General features: G+C 37.5%; 1 protein-coding gene across 1 annotated transcript in view; it reads left to right on the top strand.

Moving 5' to 3' along the window:
* APBB1IP (amyloid beta precursor protein binding family B member 1 interacting protein) overlaps positions 1 to 2,371 on the top strand; it is a 99,241-nt gene that overhangs the window by 68,292 nt on the left and 28,578 nt on the right. Inside the window, exons 9-11 of the mRNA XM_023537172.1 lie at positions 240 to 322; positions 662 to 1,091; positions 2,183 to 2,326. Of these exons, the coding sequence (XP_023392940.1) occupies positions 240 to 322; positions 662 to 1,091; positions 2,183 to 2,326 (657 nt within the window). The remainder of the gene's footprint in view (positions 1 to 239; positions 323 to 661; positions 1,092 to 2,182; positions 2,327 to 2,371) is intronic.

Here is a 2,371-nt window from a genome sequence, read left to right as displayed (position 1 = left end):
AAATCAAATTATTACTAAATTATAGCTATTTAGATAATTAAACTGGTTCTTTAACAATTGTTAAAAAGTATGTCTTTGTATACTTTGTTCTTCGTGAAGTTGGATTAGTAATTTTTGACTAAAAGGCTTATGAATCCACATAAAACTCATTTCCTAACATTTCATATCTTTCATTACTTAAGAGCTCCACAGAAGTCAGATGTAAGAATTTCTAAATCTTCTTTTCGTCAAATTCTAAGATGTTCTTCCAGCAGCCAGGTGTTGTAGGAAGTGAGAGATTTGGAGTCAGGGACCTGATACAAGGTTGTCTCTGCCCGCTGAGGTTTGTGTGTTATTGGGCAAGTCCAAAAACCTTGGTTTCCTGACTCGTATTGAATTATTACAGAGATCCAGGGAGGTAACGGAAGCAATGTGTCAATTACTATACAGACGTCTGTGATTATCACTGTTCCGGAAGATCTTTTGATGACTGATTTTTTAAAACTCCTAACGAGTTTTCACATAATAACTATGCTAAAAGTAGATACATCTAGCAGATGCATGCTAGATCACAGGTCACAAATGGGCATGCTGGAATCCCAGAAAGGTTTTTTTTGCCCCTGACAATGTGTGGGCCTTAATTCTTGAGTTAGTAGATTTGGGGCTTCCCTTGAAAATGCAGAAGATCTGGTGATGCCTGGGCTCCATTCCCACCTGAGGTCATTTCACTGATGCCAAAGAGTGCCTGCTCCCATTCTCCAGGGTCCCACCCAGTCCCCAACACAGTCCCACCCAGCCCTGCTCCATTGGAGCAGGCACCAGAACCTTGCTGCGGTGCCCCAGATCCTGAAAACACGTTACAAGTTCCAGTTCTTGGTGCCAAGAGCACAGAGGGCATTTCCAAGAAGGCCCAACAGTGGGAATGGGGACATACTTTCTGCATTGCCAAACGAACTATAGATCGAGTCAGGAAGATAAGACATCACATCCCCAGCAGCGGGGAGATTCAAATGCTGAGCATTTCTAGCAGTGATGGAGACCAGCAGACATGGATGGGGAGTGAACAGTTTCCCAACAGGCATTTGTTTTCAATCCGTGCTTATCCACCAGCAGTCTGTAAGTCAGAGACCGATTATGCCTCAATTCAGACAATTGCCTGAAGAGTTTCTCGTTATAGGACTTCAGCAGTGTTTTAAAAGCTGCACGTAAACACAGATATTTCGTGGTATGCTATGAAAAATCAGCACTAACCTGCTTTCTACTTTGGTGCAAAAATCTAATTAAATTTAAGCGTTTATTGATTAGATGATATTAGCTAAATTTGGAAGAAACTGGGGGAAATGTAAATAAAAAATGTATGCCACCTCCACTACATATGAATTTACTTGAAGGATGAAAGTTAAAAGTTATTCTGCCTTTATGAGACTGAATTAAAGGAGGTTGAGAGTTATTAAAAAAAAAAGCAAAAACTAAGTTTGAGTATTTGAACTGGAAGATGGAATAATATGCAATTTTACCGCATTGCTTTTTAAAAGAAATTTACCAAGAATTGTAAATCTACAGAAGTCTCGACATTTGAAAATCTACACCTAAAAAATGTTACTTTGGCACTATTCTTTTCTGATACCATAGTATAACCTATAAATGAGACATATTAATAAAACAACCATCCCGAGAATAAATTAACTTACACATATTTTATAGATAGAATTATGTATTGTAATTTTTCTATTTCCTAGCAGTGAAATAGTAATAACTTTCTTTTGCTTATAGGAAAACTAATAACTTTGCTATTTACCCTTATCTTAACAGTAATAGCCTCTCTGTAATGCTTAATTTTACAATATACCAAAATCATACTCACAACCTTCCTTATGACATTGGGACTATTATTAATTCATTTTTGCAAGTAAAGAAACAGGTGTAGTGAGTTGCCCATGATCACAGAGCTAAGTGGTCGAGAAGCCTTTAAGTTAACTCAGGAGCCAAGACACTTAGGTACCGTGGAATTTTCACTCTTTTTTTGGCAGACAGCATGCAGTGGAAACATGCATTCAATCAGGGTTGTAGACAGAAATGACATTTACCTTAAAGCCTAATTAGCCCTAATTTGTTGTTGTTGCTTTTAGCTACAGTTGGTTTAAATGTGAACAAAATGTGTTTTCTCTCTCATGTGTTTATATAATCGGAATCCCGATTTCAGGAAAGTTTCTGCGGAACATCTGTCATCGTACCAGAACTTGAAGGAGCTCTTAATTTGAAAGAAGATGGAAAGAAATCCTGGAAAAGGCGTTATTTTCTTTTACGAGCTTCTGGAATTTATTACGTACCCAAAGGAAAGACTAAGGTCAGAAAGAAAAAAAAAAAAAACTAGCAAAAAGGCATTTCATGA

The sequence above is a fragment of the Pteropus vampyrus genome, unplaced genomic scaffold (assembly GCF_000151845.1).
Source record: "Pteropus vampyrus isolate Shadow unplaced genomic scaffold, Pvam_2.0 Scaffold180, whole genome shotgun sequence".
NCBI lineage: Eukaryota > Metazoa > Chordata > Mammalia > Chiroptera > Pteropodidae > Pteropus > Pteropus vampyrus.
This window is presented reverse-complemented; position numbering and strand designations above follow the sequence as displayed.